The sequence below is a fragment of the Aedes albopictus genome, chromosome 2 (genome assembly GCF_035046485.1).
Source record: "Aedes albopictus strain Foshan chromosome 2, AalbF5, whole genome shotgun sequence".
NCBI lineage: Eukaryota > Metazoa > Arthropoda > Insecta > Diptera > Culicidae > Aedes > Aedes albopictus.
This window is the reverse complement of record NC_085137.1, coordinates 104987051-105011848: the sequence shown is the minus strand read 5'-3', so window position 1 is coordinate 105011848 and position 24798 is coordinate 104987051. Positions and strand designations below refer to the sequence as shown.

The window sequence follows — 24798 nt, the reverse complement described above, 5'->3', positions numbered from 1 at the left end:
GTAATCCGTTCATAATCTTTATCACGGATTCACTCCAGGGTTTTTTTTTTAGAATTACTCGTAGATTTGTATTGGAATTCTTTTAGATAATTTTAGAGGGACACAGAAACCAAGAAATTCTCCAAGTAGTCATCCAGGAATTCTTTCACAATAATCTCCGAGAAATCTTTAAGAAATCCAACCATGAATACCTTCAAGATTACCCCTTTCAGCAAAAGCTTTTAAATATATTAAAATTTCATCAATGGCCTTCTGAATGTGTGCATTGTTTGATAGACGCACAAATACCCGGAAAGATATTAGTGAACGACTAGAAATCACCTCCAGCATGGTTTTAAAGAATACACTCGCGTTTACGCTTGAGCTACATGGATCATTTCTTATTATGTAGCATCTATTCTCACTAGGAATTCAAAAACTTTTGCTGGAATTCCATTGCAAATTCAACCAGATTTCTTCCCACATGATACTTGCATTCCACAAAGAAGCACTTAACCATATTTTGCAGTAATGCTGCTAGAAAATTCAAAGATTCTTAAAGATACTTATTAAAGAATTCACCCATGAAAACAAAAAGAACGGAATCAATCGGTGCCGTAATCGCTTGTTTTCGTATAGGATGAATATGGGAGCATGAGATTACTGATGGCACACATACCCTATCATGAATTTGATGTTAACTAAGGACTGTTTCGGAAATTAACTATAAACATTCAAAATGCTCTATCTCGACGCACGGTTGATCTTTTCATTCCGGTTCTTCTATGAAATCTTCACAATATAGTTAAGTTTAGAACAGCTTAAAGAAATTTGGAAAATGTTTAGTATTATTGAAAATATGGCTCTATGAGTATACCACACAAAACAACAATCTGTACACACATCATTTTAATTTTAATTTTTTTAACGTTTCAAACATCTCTAGCGAAAAAAATTTGTACGGAAAAAAATCTGGAAAATAATGATTATTACTAGCAGTTACGTACACATAACATATCACTCAAAACCGACTTTTAAAATTTTTATCTTGGATAGAAAAACCTTCAACATTAAGAATATGGTCTATCCCAAATAAACACCTACTTTTTGGTCGAACTTTGACGCTCTGTTTTAAATATCTTTAGAGGTTATAAAATTCCGTTCTCTGGCACAACTACCTCTTCAATAGATTTAAATACATACCCAATCGAAAAAAATGCAAATTTTTCAACTTTATGTATTTTTTATTTGCGTAATCGTTCTTTAAAGACGCATAAAAAAGAGTTCCTCGAAAAATGGCCTATTTTCATTTTTAAGAATTGCCCTAAACTGCGGAGGAAATTTTTCTTGATAAAAATAATTTTCCTATATCATGAGCATTCTGGAAAAGAATATATTTGCGCAAAAATAAGTGAAAAAATTAAATATTTTCCCACAGTTTTCGCAATTTTAAATTTTTAGGAGGTGTCCAAAATTTTAAAAACATGTGTGCAATCTTTGAGATAAAAGTCCAAATTAAATGATTATTTCTTGAAAATCAAAACTGCCATTTTTTATTTAAGTGATTTACATAGTATCTCCAAAAATAAAGTTATGTTTATTTCGAACAGATTATTTTTCAGGCAATTGTGAACGTTTATAGTTAATTTCCGATACAGTCCTTAACTAAATCAATGAATGTACAAAACTGAAGCTAGGCTCCGTAAAGTAGACACGCCTGAGCCTTAAAATAAACGGATTGGAAAGAAATATGTTGAGCGTGACCGAGGTTGGAAAAAGCAACAGCGAACCGAAATGCGCGGCGTATTGTAGACTTAGTCTTATCTATGTAAAGATGTTGAACTAAACCAATTAAATGGAATGACATCTATACATGCATATATACACGCAAAAAATCCGTTCCGATACACGTGCACTCCCAATCACGGCAACGGGAACAAACGAGAACTATGCATAGCAACCATAACAACAAAAAGAAATGTACACCGTGAACTAGATTTCACGTTTTCTAGAACGCCCATATTGACAGCTGGAACTAGTTCCAGTTCACGGTGTATATTTGCTTGTTCTCATATTTGCGCTTGTTTGTTCACGTTTATCAGAACGGTTTTCTGAGCGTGTACTTTCATACAAACTGTACAAACAAGCATAACGATACTCACGATCCAATGTGAATTTTATTTGTGTCGAGCCCTCGTCGATTCGTTTGGGAACGTTCAGGATGATGTCGAATTCTTTTTTTGAAAACGTTGGCAATTCAATGAATCTGGCTACATTGGCTTCCACTTCGTAGCTCTCTGGAGTAACTCGAAGCATATGTTCCAAAGCATCATTTTCAAGTGAGCTTGTCGCCTGAATTTTGATTGCAATAAGTCCCAACTTTTTTGCTTTAACCAAAAATGACACTGGCTTTCCATTGTTGGTTGTAGAAATCACTGGTTTCGTGCGATGTGAATCTGAAATCGTAAGGGTTAAACAACGAATCAAACTGTTTGTTACAATATGCAAAATGCTTACTATATGTGGATGCTTTCTCGACGAACTCAATTTCGTCTCGTTTGTTGAACAGCGTCACATCGGTTGTGACGTCATTTCCCAAAAAGTTGAAAACGGTGACCTGGATGAGCGCCACTTCACCACGTTTAATCGAGTAGGGCAAATTGGCAACCAAGTAAAACTTTTTCCTCACAAGAAAATTCACTGGCTGGTTGACTACCCCTAGTCCCAGCGTTGGACTTAGAGCAAAACCTGATAACTGATAGGTGGTAATTGTGTCTGGAACGTTGTCATATATAATACTGGAATCTCTTCGTCCATCCATGGTAAAGTCCCTCCATAACCACGATTCGGAAAATCTTGTCCTGATTTCGATAGGACGTCTTCTAGGTTTTTGTATACCACCATATCGCGCGTTTTGAGAACGTGTAACAGCTGTAATATGAGATTTAAGCTTTGTTAACTATATGGGGTAATACAATTTAAATTTTTATCAATACTAACGAGTATCAACAATGGCGGTAGATCGCAGGAATAATCCACGGGTCTGTTTGGAACAATGATAATACAATTTCTTTCAGTATTTCCATAATTATGAATGGTCCAACTTACATGGAAGTAATCAAACTCGTTCGGTTGTGTTGCCCCATAGAGTGCAAGCTCTTTGAGCACGTCATCTCTGCTGATATCGTGTGGGCTATTTCGTACCAAAAACACGCTCTGATCAATTCCACTGAATGCAATATACGAATCCTTTGCAGCGTATACATCGATTTGAACTTCCTGTCCTGGAAAATATTCTTTCGAGTCTAAGAAGAATTTGAACTGCAACGAATAAAAAACAACTTCATCAATTTTAAAATTCACTCCTGGACAACAATAGTAACACACCTCGTTATTGAACTCATCAAATTTTAATTCAATGTCATCAAATATAAGATAATCCTTATTGTTGTAATACACTATAACTCTGGCCTCTGGTGACATTTCCGCCGTCATTTTTAATCTCAATGAATATTTCTTTTTATTTGAAACGGGAGTGCTCGACGCTTTCACTATATTCCCTCTGGCGACCACGATGTAGAAGAAGTGTGTCATCGTTTCTGTACAGGTGATTTCGAGGATGATGTCTCTGTTAACTTTCACATTATTGCTGGTGAAGAGGGAAACGTTATTGTTTTATTATTATCTTTATTAACGAGATTTTCAGCCCCGACAAGAATGTTTCAAAAGAATGTTGCGATTGCTGCAAAACGTCCTACTTACATGTATTTTTTATTCAGAGTAACTTTGAGGTACTGCTTACTTTCCGATACGGCGCCATGTATCTGTTTGTGGATTTTATCGTATTCTTGTGAGTCATATGTAGCCTGAAGGAGAAGGTAGATAAGAATGTGATATTCGACAGAAATATAAGAATAAGGACTAATCTAACCCCCCCCCCCTTTTCTATAGTAGCCGGTACCCTTATTGACTATTTCAATGCAGATCTCCCGAAATGTGCATACTGAAATGGTAATTTAGTTTCAAGCCCCATCCATTGGTTCTCTGTACATTTTCGATTGTTCTAAAGCCTATATCCGCAATAATCGGGACACAGAAATACAACTGTAGGAGTGGTGGGGGTAAAGTGGACAGGTGGGGTAAAATGGACAGGGTATAGTTTCATGGCTTTTATTGTTTTTGAAAATGTTTCAACAATTGAAGCTTATGCCTAAGCATGAATCTTGTGTAGCTGCCGGCTTAGAATAGCACTATGGACCCCCTGTTCCGAGGGTAAAAGTCCACCAAACAGGGAACCCCAATCCAAGGTGTCAGGCGACCCGTGCTGATGGATGAATGATTGAGGGGGTTTCAAAGATGTTCGATCGTTAACGGAGCCCGTAACGTGGGTAGATCACCTTTTCGTGTTGCGTTACGGAGTAAAAATCTACCGAAACCTAGTGTCGTCCTACTTTTCCAATTTTGGAATATGCGTTCTGGCAATTCAAGGAATCATAGTATTTAGTCCTTATCACTGGTATCGTGGTGGCTTACGGTCTCTGAATAAAACTAAGTTAACCAACTTTACTTTGCAGATAGTTAAAAAGCTCGCCGTTCGAGGCTAAACTTGATGCAAAGGACTTCAAATCGGGTTAGGGATCCATGTATGTACTAACTCTTCAATGACAGGTAAGTGCTGGTATGCAAGGAACATACTAGAATCCTTATTACTGAACATATGTTCCATTATTAGAATGGTATTGCTGGTAATGTTAAAACCCGGGTTCTAAACTTCTTACTGGGGAGAATTTAGCAGTAAAACAAGGGTGATGCTAGGTTTCCGATGCATGGCCAATATCAGTACTCTTGTTTTGTTTTCTAAGAAAACAAAACAAAAACTGTATCAAAATCGATACTTTATTGCCCCTCAATGGCAATTGAGTAATGCGACATGCACTACACTAAGGATACGGGTAATGTCACAATAGATCTGAAAACTGGTCGCAGTGACAAACCCGAACAGGAATAACAAAGCATGAATCATTATACTTTTGCTAATCTTGAACATTAAAATAAAATAAATCTCTTCAAAATGACAAGAACTTTGAAAATCACGTGAAAAATTGGAAATGAGTTTTAATCCCTAACCCAATAAAGTCCAGGGAGATAAATATATCTGACCGAAAAAAAAAATTAAGTATTGTAAAAAAAAAGTTTTGGAAATAATTTCAACATAAAAAGACCGTGGGGGTAAAATGGACAATCGGTTCAAATTTAGAAAAATTACATTTTTTTTTTTGCAAACTTCAGAATCATCAGCCGTCATACGTATCGTGAGATAGTTGAAGTAAAAAGTTATAAAAAAATATTTTATATCAACAAAATATAATTTTCATCCAAAATAGTACTTATTTTTTACACTATTTTTACAATAGTTATTTGTGTTTCAAAGTTTGTAAAAGTTTGAAAACAACAAAATAAAGATATCGTATGAAATTTGATAGTTTGTATTTAAAAACATAGAAATAATATGCTGTTATATATCTTTTAATGACTTGTTCACTTTACCCCATCGATTGTCCATTTGACCCCACCCATTTTTTCACGCTATTCTGATGAAGAAAACAATATTTTTAAAATGCAATCCCTTACAAGATTTCTAGAGTATATCATTACCTTCCATGTTACTCGGAAAAGCTGATGGATTTTGCCGCATTTCCGCGGGAAAGGACCAAAATGCTTAGGTTGTTCACTTTATCCCCACCACCCTTAACTCTGCAATAGATACATTAAAACGGCTCAAATTAGGCCTAATAATAACATCTTTAGATGTTTTCATTTCACCTACAAAATTTCATGTGAATCGGTGCAGTACTTTTTGTTGTAGCAATGAAAAAGTAGAATGTGCGCCATTGAATTTTGTACAGCCCCTAGTTTTGCTTGTCAGCATCAGCACCGTAACTTTTGAATTTGGCAAAGGAAATGGCTGAAATTTTGAACACAAACCTCTCAATCTACATTTGTTGGATGGGCAAAATTTCAAAACAAAATCGAAGCATTACCAACAATTTTATAGTCGAAACATGTATTGGGACTAAACGTGATTTTTGCTCCTCAGAGAGCAATTAGCACCCTTTATTGTTTCGATTGTACTATTGAAAGTACTATACACTGGAACCTCTTTTTATGCACATGGCTGGGACTGCATAAATTAAGAATGTGCATAAATTAAAAAAGGCATAAAAAGAGGGAAATTTATGCATAAATTAAGTTTGGGCTTTAATTAGAAAATCTAGTTTGCGAGAACAGATCTTGCTCCTAGGCAGATGAGGTGGGGCTAAGGGGGTTTCCAGAATGTTCCCAGAGAGCCCAAAAAGGGGGCTCCAAGGGGCTTCAGGGGCGTTTTAAGGGGTTGTTTCGGGGGATTTGAGGAGCCTTACAAGGGTGTTCTGTCAAGATTTTTTGGTGTTTTCATGGGATTACGGAGAATTCTGGGGTATTTCGATAGTATTAAATGGGTATCAGGGGCGTTCCAAGGGGCTTTAGGGGCAATTCAAGGGATCTCAGGAGACTTTAAAGGGCGTTGCATGAGGTTTAAGGGGCGATTTAAGAGTCTGCTCTGAAACTTCCTGAAATGCCTCAAAAATCCACCTTGAACCCCCGGGAACTCCATGTAGCACCTGAGAGGCTTCGAAACCCCTGAGAACTTCTCCGTAACGCTACCGTAACGCCTCTGAATCCCCCGAAAATGCTATGAAACGTCTTGAAATGCCTCCAAAATCCCTTTTAAATCCTCTCGGACCCCATGCAACGCACCTGAGAGGCTCCGAACCCCACGAAAAATCCACGTAACGCTTAAGTAACGCCTCTGCATCCCGCCGAAAATGCTCTGAAACGTCTTGAAAAGCCTCCAAAATCCCCCTTGAACCCCCTCGGACCCCATGTAACGCACCTGAGAGGCTCCGAACACCCCGAAAACTCCACCGTAACGCTTTCGTAACGCCTCTGAATCCCCCGAAAATGCTCTGAAACGTCTTGAAATGCCTCCAAAATCCCCTTAAACCCCCTCGGACCCTATGTAACGCACCTGAGAGGCTCCGAACACCCCGAAAACTCCTCCGTAACGTTTCCGTAACGCCTCTGAATCACGCCGAAAATGGTCTGAAACATTTTGAAATGCCTCCAAAATCCCCCTTAAACCCCCTCGGACACCATGTAACGCACCTGAGAGGCTCCGAACACTCCAAAAACTCATCCGTAACGCTTCCGTAACGCCTCTGAATCACGCCGAAAATGGTCTGAAACATCTTGAAATGTCTAAAAAAAATCCTTTTTAACCAAAACCCCTAAAAACGCATCCGTGACGCTTTCGTGACGCCTCTTAATTCCGCAGAAAATGCTCTGAAACGTCTTGAAATGCCTCCAAAATCCCCCTTAAACCCCCTCGGACCCCATGTAACGCACCTGAGAGGCTCCGAACCCCTCGAAAACTCCTCGTAACGCTTCCGTAACGCCTCTGCATCCCACCGAAAATGCTCCGGAACGTCTTGAAATGCCTTAAAAATCCACCTTAAACCCCCTCGGACCCCATGTAACGCAACTGAGAGGCTCCGAACACTCCGAAAACTTCTCCGTAACGCTTCCGTAACGCCTCTGAATCACACCGAAAATGATCTGAAACATCTAGAAATGTCTAAAAAAAATCCTTTTTAACCAAAACCCCTAAAAACGCATCCGTGACGGCTTTGAAACCAGCCTAAAATGCTCTGAGACTCGTGAAATGACTCCGAAATCCCCTTAAGACCCACTCGGAGCCCATGTAACGTACATGAGACCTTCGGAAACACCCAAAAATGAGCCTGTAACCTTCCTTTGCTCTCATCTGTAAACACCCCCCGGTCGCCGTTGCAATAGTTCCTGTCATTATTGAATATTCGTATGCACAATATTGGTTCTGAGTAGCTTTCCCTCTTTTTATGCAGGGCATAAAAAAAGGTGCATAAATTAAAAATGCATAAAAAGAGGTTTTAGTGTACCAATTTTGCAGGCATAATAAACACATAATCAGCTACCTTCTGTGAACAGTTCATGAAAATACGCAGAGAAATTGAAAAGTTATGAATAGGCAAACATCGCCCATGAAAAACACGAAAAATTTTCACTAACACTCACCCCAAGTTAGTAGTACACCACTTGTTTTCAAATCAATTTATCAAAGTTGATGAAATTTTGCAAGGTAGTGTCTCTATATGTATCATAACTGCTAACGAAATTTCATAATTATCATCACAGAACTTTGAACTGTAGCGTAAAATAACCATCTATTATGCGAATGAAAGGGCCCATATAGCCGAGGCGGTAAACGCACGGGTATTCAGCATGACCATGCTGAGGGTGACGGGTTCGATTCCCGGTCGGTCCAGGATCTTTTCGTAAAGGAAATTTCCTTGACTTCCTTGGGCATAGAGTATCTTCGTGCCTGCCACACGATATACACATGCAAAATGGTCATTGGCAGAGGAAGCTCTCAGTTAATAACTGTGGAAGTGCTCATAGAACACTAAGCTGAGAAGCAGGTTTTGTCCCAGTGAGGACGTTACGCCAAGAAGAAGAAGAAGAAGTATGCGAATGAAAATTGGTCATGATTCTACAAAATACTTAAAACCACGTCTGTTTGTTTTTCATCCACAGTTAAAAGTAATGCATCGATTTTTATGAAATTTGGCACAGATAATAAACATACACCAAAAAGTTCTCAGTCAATTATTTGGCCAAAATTACCGATTCATTAAAGAGCTACAACCGTACATCTGTGTCCCGATTATTGCGGATACAGGCTTTTATCAATCATGGTGTAGCACTTAGTAAATATGTGTACCTATCAGTTCTTTAAACTTATTCTTTTGCTTAATGTGTTGCTTGTACCACTGGATATACAGGGTGTTAGGTTCCTGAGTGCAAAAATTTTAAAGAGTGATAGAGGACCATAAATGGTGAAAAAAAATTGTTCAACGCATATGGTCAAATCTCAACCGTTACGTAGTTATTGAACTCCCCATGTTTTTGACTCTTATTGCCTCAACTGGCTATAACTTTAAAATGGTCAAACTTATCGCAGTTTTTTTAAACTTATTCGAAAGATTATTGAGTTTTCTATCAAATGGCATCTTTGAATCGATTGGTTAAGTTAAATAACTAAGTTTTCTAGAGCAAATAGCTTAAAAGTTGTGTGTTTTCATTTGTTTTTGTCAATTATCTTTGAAACACCGTAATAATTTAAAATTCTTTCTTAGGAAAAGTTGTGGCCCCTGTTCCACTCTAGAAATCGTTTTTTGACATCAAACTTCAATCTCTTTTCGTTTTCGTTTAATTTCGATTTAAACGTTGCGTTTCAGATCATAAATTTGCAATCGTCATGGTAAGTACTTTTTTGCGCACAGTGCCGCACATTTAAATCAAAATTGCAAGTAAACGATAAGAGTTAGAAGTTTGGCGCCAAAGAAAGAATTGTAGATTGGAACAGGGGCCACAACTTTGCCAAAGAACGAACTTTAATTTATTACGCTGTTTCAAAGATAATTGACATAAACAAATAAAAATACACTATTTTTAGTTATTTGGTCTGGAAAACTTAATTATTAACCTAAACCAATCATTTCAAAGATGCCATTTGATAGAAAATTCAATGATCTTTCGCATAAGAGTAAAAAACTGCGATTAGTTTGACCATTTTAAAGTTATAGCCAGTTAAGGCAATAAGAGTAAAAACACGGGGAATTCAATAACTACGTAACGGTTGAGATTTGACCATATGCGTAGAACAATTTTTTTTCACCATTTATGGTTCTCTATCACCCTTTAAAAAGTTTGCACTCAGGAACCTAACACCCTGTATAGTTAGGATAATCAGTCAAGTAAAACTTACATACCGTGATTATCAGCTCTTGAGCATCTTGATGTGGCGTTAAAGTGAACGAACCTTCACCTTTCTCGTCTAGATTAACGGTAATAGATTTTATGTCACTGTTGATAGGTAACAAGAATTCTGCAGTTAGATGAATCAATGCCTTATCATCTTCAAGTGGCGGTGGCTGCCCAAGATGATCTTCCACAACTACTTTAAGATCGTATGGAACTCCTGGCCGGAACGATGGTGTGGGTGGAAGAATAGTTACAACGTAAGGTTGTTGATAAATCGGAACTAACTCGGTAATATTCACTGTACGATCTGTAAAAATCATATAATTAAAAACAACGTTTAACGCACAGCTCAATTATATACTTACTGGAAAACGCCTCGGTCACTACAACGTTGACAGTTACATCAAAGTACTGATCATCACCATCCAATTCGACTTCTTCCTTTAGATCAAACTCAAACGAAGCTTTACCGGTGATCCGAGCACTTTTTTCAAAGTCAGGCTTCCTTATGTGAGGATCAAGGAAAAGCTTAGCTACGTAATTGCCATCAACGGGTTCATTGAATGTGTAAAATGTTTCAATGGTTAGAGACACCTTTTTATCTGCCACCAGAAGAATCCGCGTAGGCTTCACCTTCACGGAAAATTTAGGCAATACGTATTCTTTAATCTCTATTTGTTTGGTAACGCTAACCTACAATCATACGATATTAGCATGAGTTCCTTTAATAATGGTGTTGATTCGTTACTTACTTGTTGAGAAGCATTCACAGTAATGGTCCAGTTCCCAAGAATTGGCGAGGAAGCTAGCCTAACTTCAGACTTGAATACGCCTTTGTTCAGCTGAGCGAAGGGCCATTTTCTGATAGATGTTGTCTCAGAATCTTCTAACGCTATACTAAGTGATTTGATAGTAGTAACAGGTCTAGTATTAGCGTCAACTACGATAACCCGAAATCGGATTGTATCTCCTGGTGTGTAGACGGGCTTGTCAGTTTGGATGAAAATCGACATTGATTTGGACTCGAAGACAATTTCTGCATCTTGATCGAAACTAAACGTCCGTTCTGTGCTTTGAACTTTTAGTCTGTAATCCCCGTCGGAGATATTTCCTACCTAAAAAAAATTTAAAAACATTCTTATACACATGCACATTGCAGCAATTGCAGTAAAACATACTGTGATGGGGATTGTCGTGCATGATTTTCGTTGAACGTTGGTTCGTTTAGTGAAACTAAATAATTGCGAATTTTGATCCTCGAGTGTTACGCTTAATCGAATCAGCTGATTCAGAGAGTTGCCGATCACCACTGTATAGTTACTGTAAGGTCGAATAGTTTTTGGTCCAATCACTGACAAACTGTAATGATAAAGAAAGGATAATCAATATAGTTTCAGTTGTACTTGTTATCAGTGCTGAAAAATTCATTTCGGCATATCTAAATTCAACCACCTACAGCTCATTTTAGAAGCTAAACTGAAGAATATGGTATATGAAAAACTTGTGCGACTAGCCCAATCTGCAAGAAACTCACGAAAAAGAAACCGCTCTTTTTCGAATATTTAAGGTAAATGTCACGGACTACCTTTGAAAAATGCCAATGATATTCATGGTAAATATTCGAAAAATTGCGGTTTTTCTGTGACTTTTTTGTAGTATTGATCTAGCCACACATGTTTTTCTTATGCCATATTCTCAGGTTCAGCTTCTAAAATGAGCTGTAGGTGGTTGAATTTAGATATGACGAAATGAATTTTTCAGCACTGCTTGTTGTGATTAAAAAAAGGCCAGAACTCCATCTTTAGACAGCGTAGGATGAAGCGGGATATACGAGGAGCATTTAGAGCCTCAGCAAAGATCAATAGCGGGGAGGTTGAGCACTACAGCAACAAAAATTATTTTATTCCATTCCCCAAAATTATCCGCGATTTCCAGGTGTGAGAAAAAAGCTTAAAGATTCTTCACACATTCAAGCTATCATGAAAATATGAGAAAAAAAAAGTTGCAGATCGTGCTCCAGTGCACAAGTGGTTGTTCACTAAAATTACTTTTACATGGAATAACTTATGCCAATTGCGGCAACACACGTGAGCTGGGAACAGCTTTTATAGTGATGGGCAATATGCAGAGGCGCGTGATCGGTTGGTGGCCACGGTTGGTGGATCGACGAAAGAATGTGCAGGTTGAGAATCAAGGGCCGATCCTTCAACATCAGCATAAAAAACGTGCACAGCCCTCACTCCGGAAGCACTGATGATGACAAGAACGCATTTTACGCGAAGCTCGAACGCGAGTACGACCGCTGCCCATACCTCGACGGCAAGATATTCATAGGAGACCTAAACGCTCAGGTAGGCCAGGAGGAGGAATTCAGACCGACGATTGGAAAGTTCAGCGCTCACCAGCTGACGAACGAAAATGACCTACGCCTCATCGATTTCACCGCCTCCAATTGCCATTCGTAGTACCTTTTTCCAGCACAGAATCCCGTATCGTTACACCTGGACAGGGCTTTGTGCCGCAAGCCAAAATCTGCAGGGATAAGGACGGGAGCCTCCTGACGACCAAACGTGAGGATCGAAAGGTGGAAGCAGCACTTCGGCGATCTCCTGAATGGAGAATGTTGGCACGGGATATCAAGGCAGCGAAGGAAATTACTTTGTTGGTGCAACAGAGAAGAAAGCACGACACTAGACAACGGACTAGCATGCAACGCCCAATGGCACAGCCGAAAACTTTTCCTGACAGCTGCGGCGGGAATCGAACCCGCGCTCCCCAGCACGATGCGACTAAATGCTTGGTGACACTAGCCGCACGGTCACAAAGCCACACAGAGTAAATTCTAAAAAAACTACAGAAATTTTTGGAAACATCCTTAGAGGAGTTCCTGTAGACATTCCTGGGGAAAATCCTGTAAAAATCCCACCAAGAGTTTCTGGAGGAGTTCCAACTATAGCTTCCAAAGAAAATACAAGAAAAAATCCTGGAGGAATGCCTCAAGCAATCTGAGGAACATATCTAAAGTTCTTATAAAAAATCCCTAAGAATTTCTGAAGAAGTTCCCGAAGGAATACCTGAAGAAACACCAGTCGAAATTAATAGAAAAATCACAGCAGAAATTCTGGAATCGCAGCAAGAATGTTTTGAGGAATCTTGCCACAAATTCCAATGGCAACTCTGGCAGAAATCTTTGAAAAAAAAACCTGTAAGAAATCTCTTGAGGAAATTTTGAAAAAAAAAACAGGAAGAATTCACACAGCAATCCCACGAGGAAAACTACCGCATAAACCTCAGCATAATTTATTGTAACAATCTCAGCATGAAATCTTGTACCAATCTCGTTCATAATCCACATAGACTACATTTGGATTATATCAAAGACTACCCCTTCCTCCCCTTGTAGGCTTTTGTTCATACAAAAAATTGCGTAGACTTTAGCCAGACCACCTCCTTTCCCTCGTGGTTTATGAATGGCTACTTAAAATTCTTGGACAAATCTGCCTCCGCAATCTCTCGAAAGAAGAAACAAATTTTGCATGACTAGAACGAGATTCAGTTAAAGAATTGTTTTCTTCCCCAGCATCACATGGATATCTTGACATATGATCACATCAACGGACAAGGTTTGGCAATTATTTAAAACAATATAACATTGAATAGTTAGAAAGAGTTAGAACACGTTGAGGGCTAAGCGAGCAGAAATGGGTTAGTTTGGTCATTGTCAAAACTTACGCGAGATTTGTTCATTGCGTAATTTATATCCCAAAACACATCAACTGAATTTATAGTGATCATAAAATGTCAATGCAAAGTGAAACACAATTTTTATTTTCTTTGTACAAAAAAGGCTGAAAAAACGAGTCAAAAAGCTAACAAAATTAGAAGTTGACTAAATCGGGGGTAGACACAATCGGGAGCTGTAAAAATCGGATCAACACTGTATTATTAATACTAAAAAATGATTTCCAGGATCGTCAAAGAAAGTGTAAGAAAACAACAGCAAGAGTAAGAAGAAAACATATTATTAGTGAAACCAAACATCTTTGGATGAACTTTATCAGCATAAATTTATTTAATTAACTGATGCAGATTCCGTCTCAAAAATAATTTGGATGTGAGGTCCTCAGTGTGGAATGCTTTTAGTAGCAAATTTTTCATTGTACGAACAGGTTAGTTACATACTTATCGGGTCAAGCAGACCCTCTCTCAAGCAGTGGAAAGAAGTGGGGGGAAGGGAGATAGAAAAGGAAACATGGAAGATGAGTGTCATACTCCCTGCTAGCTTTGTAGGGTAACCTGGGGTAATACGCACCCCGGGGCAAAACGCCCTCACGTTATTTCACTATATAAGTAAAGTTCCATCAGATGCAAGCAAACTAGACGTAAAATTGAGCCGAATAAGCCCAAGAATGACAAGTATATTCGAATGAAAAGCGTGGAAAACGATGATTTTCCACATTTGGAAAGATAGTCTAATTTGAAGCGCACGCAATTTAAGCGATTGCGTGCCGATTAGGGTAACCTGGGGTAATACGCACCCCCAGGGCAAAACGCCCTGACGCTATTTTATTATATATGAGAAGTTTCATTCGATGCAAGCGAACTAGACGTAAAACTGAGACAAGCCCAAGAATGCAAAGAATATTCAAATGTAAAGCGTGGAAAACGATGATTTTCCACATTTGGAAAGATTGTCTAGTTTGAAGCGCACACAATTTAAGCAATTGCGCGCTGATTATATGGAATCAACATATTAACTACCATCCGCCTCCTACACCTTACATTTGCTGCCGTAAACAGTCAGATGGAGCCACCTGGTATTTAATTAGAATTCAAAGCGAAAAATGCCAGAGGTCGTATTGTCCCACCTCAAGGTGCGTTTTGCCCCCAACAGTTTTTCAGCACCCAAAACGTAACACTTTTTTTAAATTGTTAATTTTATTCGATAAAATTGATATCACGCGGACCAAAAGTTGGCATCTCTTAGTCAAATAGGTAAACTAACTTTCAAAACGCTCCTCCTCTCTCTCCTCTTCTTGGCGTAACGTCCTCACTGGGACAAAGCCTGCTTCTCAGCTTAGTGTTCTATGAGCATTTCCACAGTTTTTAACTGAGAGCTTCCTCTGCCAATGACCATTTTGCATGTGTATATCGTGTGGCAGGCACGAAGATACTCTATGCCCAAGGAAGTCAAGGAAATTTCCTTTACGAAAAGATCCTGGACCGACCGGGAATCGAACCCGTCACCCTCAGCATGGTCATGCTGAATACCCGTGCGTTTACCGCCTCGGCTATATGGGCCTTCAAAACGCAAGACACCCATAAAATCATCTTGATCTTAGCTAGAGCGCCACGTTTGCTTAAAGGGTGCATATTACCCCACCTTCCCCTATATGAAATCAACCTATTAACTATCATCCGCCTCCTACACCTTACATTTGCTGCAGTAAACAGTAAGATGGAGCCGCCTGGTATTTCATTAGAATTCAAAGCGGGAAATGCCAGAGGTCGTATCCACTTATCCGCGAGCGGTAATGGCGGCGGCGGGCACATTCAACCGGTTTGCATTTTGACGTTTCGTGGGGATCGCAATCGGTTGGCGCCATCACACGGTGAAGGGGTGAGGAGGAGAATAAAACTGTTTTGACTTTCCCCCACGAAACGTCAAAATCCGAACCGGTTGGATATGCCCGCCGCCGCCATTACCGCTCACGGATAAGTGGATTGCCCCACCTCAAGGTGCGTTTTGCCCCCAATAGTTTTTCAGCACCCAAAACGTAACACTTTTTTTTAATTGTTAACTTGATTCGGTAAAATTGATATCACGCGGACCAAAAGTTGGCATCTCTTAGTCAAATAGGTAAACTAACTTTCAAAACGCAAGACATCCATAAAATCATCTTATTCTTAGCTATAGCGCCACGTTTGCTTAAGGGGTGCATATTACCCCACCTTCCCCTATATGAAATCAACCTATTAACTATCATCCGCCTCCTACACCTTACATTTGCTGCAGTAAACAGTAAGATGGAGCCGCCTGGTATTTCATTAGAATTCAAAGCGGGAAATGCCAGAGGTCGTATTGCCCCACCTCAAGGAGCGTTTTGCCCCCAACAGTTTTTCAGCACCCAAAAAGTAACACTTTTTTTTTAAATTGTTCATTTGATTCGGTAAAATTGATATCACGCGGACCAAAAGTTGGCGACTCTTAGATAAATAAGTAAACTAACATTTAATACGCAAGACACCCATAAAATCATCTTAATCTTAGTAATAGGGCCACGTTTGCTTAGGGGAAGCATATTACCCCACCTTCCCCTACTTGAGAAACTGTGTCCTTATATATAGATTTATTTTCATCGTCTTCAGGTTATCTGTATAGCCTGAATTACTTAATATTATGGTTTCTTTAAAACTAAGCTAAGACTTACAACAAAAGCATAATACTGTAGAAATAGAGACAGAGAAGAGAATGATTGTTTAATTTACAATTCATCATTTTAAACATTACATATTAGAACTAAATCTAGCACATTACATTGAAAAAATCAACAAACGTAACAAATTGAATACAAAGCCATTTAACAAGAACAATAACTGCAGATAATACGTGCACAAGAATCGTGTAACAATTTATATATCGATTTCATATACAGGACTGCGGGCAATAAACTGTTTCGTTCCTTAGCGGTCGTTGTTCCTACGAGCAAACTCACGAAACTTTATCCTGCGTGGCCAGGTGCTTGTAATCATGACTATTAGCTTCCAACGGTTAGCCAACACAATCTCGAATGAGATGTAATCCAAATCATCGCAACTCTTTTAACGAGGTACTAATTTCGTTACTTCCAAACACTCGGGTTCCGGAGCTCAGTGGGACTGCGATACCAGGCGAGCAATATTATTTTCTGTCACCCATCGGTCGACGTTTGTTAAGAGCAGTGAAAACGAATCAATAGATATGTGCCTATGCGAGTGCAAGAGCTATTGGATGTAGGGGAACAAAGCCCAAAATTCCAAGATGGGCCAATTCATAAAATCATTCCTCGATGTGATGTGACCATTACTACAGGTGAATTGTGTCAAGATATGTTTACATAAAAGATTCTTCTATAAGCTAAGCCGCCATACCCATGGAAAATCTTTTGATTTCCCAATGAAAACTGCCAACTTCCGGTTTTTCGTGCTTGCAATTAAGGTTTTCGGGTGATTTTATTACCAGCCAAGTGTTTCTAAGCTAAAGTGACCAGACGTCCCGCGTTTCGCGGGACAGTCCCGCATTTTGACTAAATGTCCCGCGACAAATTATGTCCCGCGAAATGTCCCGCATTCGTCTCAAATCCTAAAAATGTCCCGCGTTTGACAAAATTTCAACAAGCTTACAACATATTGTAGTAACTTCAGTGCCAAAATAGTCAAAGCGATTTTGTATAAAGCACAAATCACAACAACCATATTAACAAAACTTTCAACATCAGAGTTCAAAAACTGAAAGATTTTTGCGAGAAAGTACATGAAGAATCTGGGTTACAGTTACCGTTTGAACTTTTGAAAGCTTTTTTTTATCAAGCGATAGCAGTCCCAGCTTTTTTTTTTTTTGATGAAAACAAATCGAATTTTTGAAAATAAAAGAAAATCGAGTTAAGTACGGTTCCTTTGAATTCCACTAAGAATTTGCATCCTTTGACAGATACGTATTTCGACCTCAACTGTAAGGTCGTCTTCAGTGTCTTGTACTTGACTCGACTTGAGTCGAGTCAAGTACAAGACACTGAAGACGACCTTACAGTTGAGGTCGAAATACGTATCTGTCAAAGGATGCAAATTCTTAGTGGAATTCAAAGGAACCGTACTTAACCCGATTTTCTTTTATTTACAGATATTCCCCTAACAAGCCCAGGTTAATCATCATCGAATTTTTGGTTTATTTTTATGCACAGTCAGGCAGCATTATTTTACAGTTCGGTGAATATAATAGAGAGTGACAAGAGTACAATTACATAAATAGTAGACGAAACTGTCTCAAAATCAAATTTCATGAAAGGGTAGATTTTTGCATGCTAGATTTAATTATCAGGTTTCTTTAGAAGACTGTACAAAATATGTTTATGAGTTTGCCCCACTTCTGCGAAACTCACAACGTTGAAAAATATGCTTGGTAGAAACAAGTGCTTAGATTTCCCATCTACTCAGCCTAGAAGATCAGGACATTTCATGTATTTTCTCGTAAATCAGTAAAACTCCTCGGATTTGTTAAGAAATATTTTGCCAATTTTCGGCCAAAATAAGAACATGTCTTGCTATATCAGGACGGATGGTGACCCTACAAGTGCTTCGTATTCTACAAACAAACAAAAATCGTTACGTATTCGTTAACAAAAAAATAAAATAATAAAAACTTTGATCATGATTTCCAAATTAATGTCCCGCGTTGGAGCTCTGATCATCTGGTCACTTTATTCTAAGCAGATTGAGACATACATGGAGGCGCATGGTTGTTGATGTCTACGCTTTTTATGTTAGGGGTCATTCAAATATGCCGACCATCGTTTAGCGGGGAGAGGGGTGACACACATTACATAACGCATAGGGGGAGGGGGGGGAGTCCAGCGTTTCTTTACGATCCATAAATTTTTTTTTGGGTTTTCATACAAAAAGCGTTACATAGGGGGGAGGGGGTCTGAAATGGCCGATTTTAGCGTTACGTAATTTGTGAACCATGCCTATTGAGCATACGAAAAAAGCGGACCAGAGGAGCAAAGGGAGTCAGAAATGCCTGAAAAATGATGGACGTAATTTTTGAACGTTTTCATGAAGTGGCATCTTACGCCATGGCAGACGGCCTTTTTGCATCACTTCCGTTTTACGAACCAGATTTTGAAATCGCTATGAATCGATGAAAACGCATTAGTTTAGTAAATATTTTTGCTGAAGTATCGAGTAAATATTTTCTAGTTGCTGTTAACACTTTGAAAGCCTAGTAAATGAAGCTATTTATCATTGAAAACGATGAAAGTTTGAAAAATGGCATCTTACCCCACTTTCCCCTACAGTCACTAGCATTGTTTAACGGTTGCGGTGGAGAGTTGATTGGTGTTGAGTGTCGTTGTGCTGGAACAAGTGACGAAGGTGATGCGATAGCAATAGACAATTTCGCACCACGTTTTCAATTCCCGCATCTTGTACCAATGTTTATGGAACTCAAATACTTTGTCAATGGGGGAACCCAATTAATGTTGGCTGCAAACAATCCTATTGGGTGGGAATAGGGATGTTATATACGTGCAATTTCGCGATCGAATTGTTTATCGATCCGATTTGCAATTTCATTTCCTCGAGTTCTGTTTCCAATGAAGAATTATCCGACGGTTGAGCCTCGGGAGATTCCGGAGTGCAATCTCTGGTCGATATTCGAAAATGCAATCGTCAGATATCCAAACGATATTATTGGATAGGGCACATAATTGATCCTCAGTAACAGCAACAGTTCAGACACTGAATTTGTCAACACACGGGGCGAGCACAGGAGCATTAAGCACTAGAAACTCAAATATTGAATAGCTTAAGCGGATTTCACGTAGTAATAAGTTCGAAAGCAGAGAACTAAAATAGCGTTTAACTCGAGTGAAACAACAACAGAGCAATGATATATGTCCTTTATATACTAGTAGGGGGATTAGGGGCATAATGGGCACCCTAAGCAAATGAGTACGTTAGGCCTGTATAACAGGCAAAACCTTAACATATTATCAGTTGGCTTACAACTTTAACTTGTTTTCTACTAATTTGAATCGTTTACATCAAGTGGAATGTCATTATCGTGAAGAAATAATGAATTGTAAACCGTGTGTTTTTTTGAGGTTGGCAGGGAAGGTACGGGGCGAAGTGGACACCCATCGGGGCATAATGGACACCCCTGCATATTTTATGCTGTATCTTTGATAACATCGACTAGTTAAGTAATTTGCCTACGGAGATCAATACCACAGATATAATACTCCATCTTAGACGAGTTTACATAACATCAAAGTTAATTAAATGAACTTTAGGCTAAAAAATCGGATTATTTTTTTTCCAAACTCTTTAAAACGCCTAACAGTATGCAACGCGCGTACATCCATTGATAATTGCCAGTGTTCATTTCACCCCGAATCGACAACAACATTAAAATTGCTATTTTGAGTTAATACTGATCAAAAATATAATACTTCATCCATTGCTAAATCTGCGTGTACATCTAGATAAGCCAACAATTCACTTGTATTTATAGTCGACACACTTAAACACTCGTAATACCTAGCGTAATACCTTATTTGCTGCTGCTTCGAAATTATAAGAAATCCACCATATGAAAAACATAGTTCAATTTCAATGATATTTTGGTTATTTTGAAGAAATATAAATGGTACTTTTGAAAAGTGATTTGTTCCTTTACACTTATGCATTAAAAATTTAACATAAAAGCCAACGGTTTCGGCAAAAATAGGGGTGTCCATTTCGCCCCGGGTGTCCATTATGCCCCTAATCCCCCTATAACAGTATTCTAGCTTATTTTGTGAAAAATAGTTGATATTCTATCATTGCTATACCTTTATCGCCATAACAAGAACACTGTGGCCATAATTAGAACAAAGAATACGATTTGATTCAGTTGATTCCACATTGCACTCTGCATCCATATTTGGAACTTCTACCCCACTTCATTGAGCATCAGGTTGCTCTGGAATTCTAAAGCATTTTATAATTACCATGAATGTTAAGGAGTTTAAGCTAATAGTTAATTCTAAGTCTGATGGATGTCCTGTAGGAGCTGGTGTCAAACAATGCAGCAAACTGGGGCGAATATAATATAATAGGCTACTAAACAGCGTAAACACAGCGCAACATTTTTTGTCTCAAGACTAAACTTATGTGTCTGACAGATTTTGGGTCGCTGAAACCGGGCTCAGGTTTGCTCCAGCGAGTCTCAATTTTGAGCGCTACCTCAATTTATTGGGTAAAAAAATGCGATTTTGGCCTTTTTTGATTGCAAGCCATTGCAATGTAAATATTTTTTTAAGCAATCAAAGGATGAATTGTAACTACAGTTACCCATTAAGCAATTAAAGAGTAAAGGGTAACGGCTCATGCAAAATATTTCGTTTTAAAAAATCAAATTTGGTAGAATTAATTTAGTAAATAAACTTGCATGCAACTTTTGAAGGTTAAGTTGTATGGGAAATATCGTACCGAACTTAATTCGCTTAAACGATCGAATTCGATTTTGTAACATGAAATATTTTGCATAGATCGCTAATTTAGATGTTAATTGACCAATTTACCCTTTGATTGCTAAAAAAAATATATTTGTGACGTGCTGGAGCAACTCTGAGCCCGGATTCGGCTTCAGCGGCCCAAAATCTGTCGGAGACACATAAGTTTGCTCTTGAGACAGACCAATACTTAATTTTTGTTTCGCTGTAAAATGGCTGAATAAAATAATAATTCTTATTACACTTCACGATCACCATGGCAATCTTTAATTATTTCATTCATTTCAATAATCAGATAATCATGGCTAACGCAGTAATTTACGCTGTTCAACCGCGTTAATCGCTGATTGGATGTTTTTCAAATTAAATTAATTGAAGATCAACAAGCAAGGCAATCTTGGATTATTTCATTCTCAATTTCATGAAATATTTCAAATAGTAGAAAATCATGGCTAACGCAGCAATTTAATCTGTTTAGTGAGTCCCCTTAATATGTTTTACATCCGACTTACCTGCATTGCTTCAAATATAACAAAAATCCTTATGAGCAGATTACTTATGATATTTTTACTCAAGGTGATACAGAACACCGTGTTAATTTTGCTATCTTCCGTCTCTTTCATCATTTTTACCCTCGAAATTTTGACGATGCAAATCTCCAGTTCCAGTGGAATGATCTTATTGAAAACTTAGTCGACTGGTCATCACATGTAAGCTTACAAACGAACGAATTTTCAGCCCACTTCATGCAGTAGAACTCGAGATTTGCATCTTCAAAGTTTGAGAGCAATGATTAATGATTCTGATGACGCCCCGTAAAGCCTTAACGTTGAACTTTTCGTCATTAAAATTATCGTCATCATCAATCATTTGAAAGCAGTTTTTTCGTTCAAAACGAAAGTTTTTACTATGAAAATATATTCACTGTACATACCCACATGGGGAATATAATGCAGTGAATATATTTTCGTGATCCTTGTTTTGATTTGCAGCGAAAAAATGCTTTTTATTTTCCGAAAAATGATGACGGATGCTTGAGCCTTAAGCCGAAAGCTCTTCGAATAGACACCAGCACCAAGACCCACGCTTTACTTCTCTTCCGAAGGAAAAACTCACATTTTGTGAGTTTGTCGGGAGTGGGTTTCGATCCCAGGTCCTCGGCATGATAGTTAAGTGCTCTATCTATCACACCAAGTCCACACTCCACGTATTGTATGCTATCCCAGTATGTCTACTGACAAATTGCTGTATAAAAAGATTTTTTTTCGCTTGTACATAGAATTTCTCGAATAATTTAAACTAATTGCATTAATTGCGATGCACTTAATGAAAAAAGTAAGCATGTTCATCATTCATCTAGTTGCAAAATACTGTAAAACCTAGCCTTCAATTTCACCTGAAAATGCGTTTCTAGGAATTCATCTGCACACCACATGAAATTGCTTTATCTTCTGGTAAAAGTTCCAATCTATAAATATATACGTTTTGGAAGCTTTTCAGGGCTGCACCAGTGCCCCATAACAATCATTAACAGTGTTGTTCACAGCAGCAACCGTGACCAGTTGCGGTCAATCCCGGTGATACCATTTTTGTCCAGATAATTCACTTTTCTCTTCATGCTTTTTGCAAACAACCATTCACCAATCGCAGAACAGTTCTTCAGTTTATTAAACACTATCGCATGCACGTCGGGGATTTTCGCAATCGTAGGGAATCCCCCTCGGAAAGTCTCTACAGATGAGCAATCTATAAACACGCTTGAACTGACCCTTGACTCTCGGCGCGCTCGATCAGCATCCCGCAGCACAGCAGTAGCGGAAAGATCCATACGATCGTCTGCCAACGTCTTCTCGCCGGTATGGTTCCCATCCCACAATACACAACGGTTTCAGCTTTCAGCCAATCAATCGCACGCACCGCGTGTGCCTGGTCACTCTCACTTATTGGGCTTGAACTTCTCAGAATAAACGCTCCTGAGATGACTTGATTCGGAGACGTTTCTTTTGCGTCCACTCGCGACGATGATCGGCACTGAACTATCGGGTCGGATTGGCACGAGAAGGGAATTTATTTTGCATCCTTATCAGGCCCCTTCGTTTGTGTGAATTTTTATAAAGGCTGCTAGGAAGTTTCATGGAAGCTAGTTCTCACGAAAAATGTATATTTAAAGAAAATTTGCCCGTATTCACATGATTATTACTTTTTCCTCGAAAAGGGGATACCATGGCATGGTCAAAATTGTATAAGAGAACCATCGCTCTCTTGCATTAGGAACATTCTAACTACCCACAGAATTCTATCAGATACTTTGTACCCTAATACCAATAATAATGCTAATACTTCTAAAGTTATACATTATAGTGGGTCATCGTTTATATGGAAAAATAAAAAAAAAATCAATGGTATCCCATCAGATTAAAGCTTTTTTGATCCCATTTCAGGACCCAAATAAGTGTGCAAAATTTGGGCAGGATCGGTTATGTCTACGTTTTGCGCATCGCGTTTGAAGTTTGTATGGGGTTTTACATAGGAAAACACACTTTTTTGTATTTCTCTCATAACAAGCTCGAATTTTTCTTAAACTATGAAACCGATAAAGTGAAAACATAGCCTAGAATGTCCTGAAAAGCTTTGTCGAAGACCGCGAAGTGGTCTGATGCTTATGGAAAAAGTTATAGCGTTGACATTGCTTGGCGAAACAGCATGATTTTGTTGCTATTATTATTCCTTTACATGTTAAAACATAAACACATACATGCGGTTCGTTGGTTATACTAACTATTTTCACAAGCATCGGATCGCTTTGCGGTCTTCAACAAAGTTTTTCAGAACATCCTAGGCTATCATTTTACAGTATCGGTTAAAAAGTTTCAGACAAACTTTTTCAACTTATGACAAGAATGCAAAAAAAAGTATGGTTTCCCATACAAAATCTCATACAAATTTCAATTGCAATGCGCAAAGTGTAGCCGCAACCGTACGTACGTACAATCAGTCTAAGGCCGGGGTGGCCTCTGCTGTACATAGTAGCCGCCTCCATTCCACTCGGTCCATGGCTGTTTGTCTCCAGTTCCGCACTCTGCGTAGGGTCCGCAGATCGTCCTCCACTTGGTCGACCCACCTAGCTTGCTGCGCTCCACGTCTTCTTGTACCGGTCGGATGACTCTCGAGTACCATTTTTTTTTTTTTATTCCTTGTTGGGTATATAAGTCACTGCGACCTGTTTTTAGATCTATTGTGACAAATGCCCCAGTTTTGTTTAGCTATGTCAAGTTGACGTATCACCATTGGAGTTAGCAATAACCAAACCTTGACTGTAAGCATGATCCCAACACGGTGCCACAGTTCAGATGAACTGTACTACCGCATTGGCGTTTGTTCTCCAGACATCAAGGGGTTCTGTCAGCCCCTTGTCGAAGAACCTAATTCTTTTAGCTGCAATTGCCGGGCAACGACACAACAAATGCTCCGAGTCTTCTGTATCTATGCCGCAAAAGCGACATAAATCATCTTGAAGTTTTCCAATTAGCTTCAGATGATACCGGCTCGGACAATGACCTGTTAGAAGGCCAGTAAAAGAACTAAGATCTTTTTTAGAAAGTTCTAGAATTTTACGAGTACTTGAAACATCCGGCTTTATGAAACGTTTCGACTGCCTCGCAATAGT

At 38.7% G+C, this 24798-nt stretch overlaps 1 protein-coding gene across 1 annotated transcript in view; it reads right to left on the bottom strand.

The window, feature by feature from the left end:
* The window catches only part of LOC109417125 (thioester-containing protein 1 allele S3-like), a 57659-nt gene extending 34472 nt beyond the window's left edge, over nucleotides 1–23187 (bottom strand). The window contains exons 1-11 of the mRNA XM_062850184.1: nucleotides 22900–23187; nucleotides 11058–11238; nucleotides 10632–10994; nucleotides 10245–10572; nucleotides 9888–10186; nucleotides 3742–3845; nucleotides 3367–3628; nucleotides 3088–3300; nucleotides 2980–3022; nucleotides 2497–2910; nucleotides 2142–2435 (exon numbers count right to left, since the gene is read on the bottom strand). Of these exons, the coding sequence (XP_062706168.1) occupies nucleotides 2142–2435; nucleotides 2497–2910; nucleotides 2980–3022; nucleotides 3088–3300; nucleotides 3367–3628; nucleotides 3742–3845; nucleotides 9888–10186; nucleotides 10245–10572; nucleotides 10632–10994; nucleotides 11058–11238; nucleotides 22900–23000 (2602 nt within the window). The 5' untranslated portion in view covers nucleotides 23001–23187. The remainder of the gene's footprint in view (nucleotides 1–2141; nucleotides 2436–2496; nucleotides 2911–2979; nucleotides 3023–3087; nucleotides 3301–3366; nucleotides 3629–3741; nucleotides 3846–9887; nucleotides 10187–10244; nucleotides 10573–10631; nucleotides 10995–11057; nucleotides 11239–22899) is intronic.
* Between the last annotated feature and the right edge of the window lie 1611 nt (nucleotides 23188–24798).